The sequence below is a fragment of the Oncorhynchus gorbuscha genome, linkage group LG14 (genome assembly GCF_021184085.1).
Source record: "Oncorhynchus gorbuscha isolate QuinsamMale2020 ecotype Even-year linkage group LG14, OgorEven_v1.0, whole genome shotgun sequence".
NCBI lineage: Eukaryota > Metazoa > Chordata > Actinopteri > Salmoniformes > Salmonidae > Oncorhynchus > Oncorhynchus gorbuscha.
This window is the reverse complement of record NC_060186.1, coordinates 78563671-78564833: the sequence shown is the minus strand read 5'-3', so window position 1 is coordinate 78564833 and position 1163 is coordinate 78563671. Positions and strand designations below refer to the sequence as shown.

At 43.5% G+C, this 1163-nt stretch overlaps 1 protein-coding gene across 1 annotated transcript in view; it reads right to left on the bottom strand.

Moving 5' to 3' along the window:
* Nucleotides 1-340: 340 nt before the first annotated feature.
* LOC123995574 (leucine-rich repeat-containing protein 74A-like) overlaps nt 341-1163 on the bottom strand; it is a 32906-nt gene continuing 32083 nt past the window's right edge. The window contains exons 11-12 of the mRNA XM_046299205.1: nt 662-766; nt 341-454 (exon numbers count right to left, since the gene is read on the bottom strand). Of these exons, the coding sequence (XP_046155161.1) occupies nt 341-454; nt 662-766 (219 nt within the window). The remainder of the gene's footprint in view (nt 455-661; nt 767-1163) is intronic.

Sequence of the window (1163 nt, the reverse complement as noted above, 5' to 3'; positions counted from 1 at the left end):
CCTGCCTGACACACCTGTAGTTTATCCTGCCTGACACACCTGTAGTTTATCCTGCCTGGCACACCTGTAGTTTATCCTGCCTGACCCACCTGTAGTTTATCCTGCCTGACCCTGCCTGTAGTTTATCCTGCCTGACCCTGCCTGTAGTTTATCCTGCCTGGCCCTGCCTGGCCCTGCCTGTAGTTTATCCTGCCTGACCCTGCCTGTAGTTTATCCTGCCTGGCCCTGCCTGTAGTTTATCCTGCCTGACCCTGCCTGTAGTTTATCCTGCCTGACCCTGCCTGTAGTTTATCCTGCCTGGCCCTGCCTGTAGTTTATCCTGCCTGACCCTGCCTGTAGTTTATCCTGCCTGGCCCTGCCTGACACACCTGTAGTTTATCCTGCCTGTACAGTCCTTGTCAAAGTTCTGGATCAGCCACTCCAGCTGATGTTGATCCAGGGGTATGTTAGCTTGCTGCAATACACAAACAAAATGGTTATCTATACCATCATATTCAAAATTATATAAATTAATTGATTTGTTGATTGATTGACTGATTGGTTGGTTGATTGATCTTGTTGATTGGTTGATTGATTGATTGATCTAGTCATGTTCCATCACTGGTGAGACTGTGAAACAGTGACTAGTCATTCTGTCAGTGGGCTGCTCGTGACGTCAGACCTGCACAGCCTTCCTGAACTCCTTGTTGTTCACAGACATGGTTCCCTCTTTATCCAAACTCTGGAATAACTCTATCAGGCCCTCCTTTCGCTCTGCAAGGAAGTCCTACAGGAAGTACATTGAAGCCATTTGTTATTCACAGAGATAAATACAGCTATTTTGTTCTAGATACAGTATAATCATTTTTAAAAAAAATCAATAATCCAAATGTAGTTTTGCTTTTGTAGTTGAATGTAATGTGTGGTTTCAATGGGCTTGCTTGAATAACACCACAAATTAAGTTAATTTGGGAAAAATAAAGTCTTCGGGCTAATTAACAGTGTTCTCAGTCTAAGACTAACTAACAGTGTTCTCAGTCTAACAAACAGTGTTCTCAGTCTAACTAACAGTGTTCTCAGTCTAACTAACAGTGTTCTCAGTCTAACAGTGTTCTCAGTCTCACTAGCAGTGTTCTCAGTCTAGTTAACAGTGTTCTCAGTCTAACAGTGTTCTCAGTCTAACT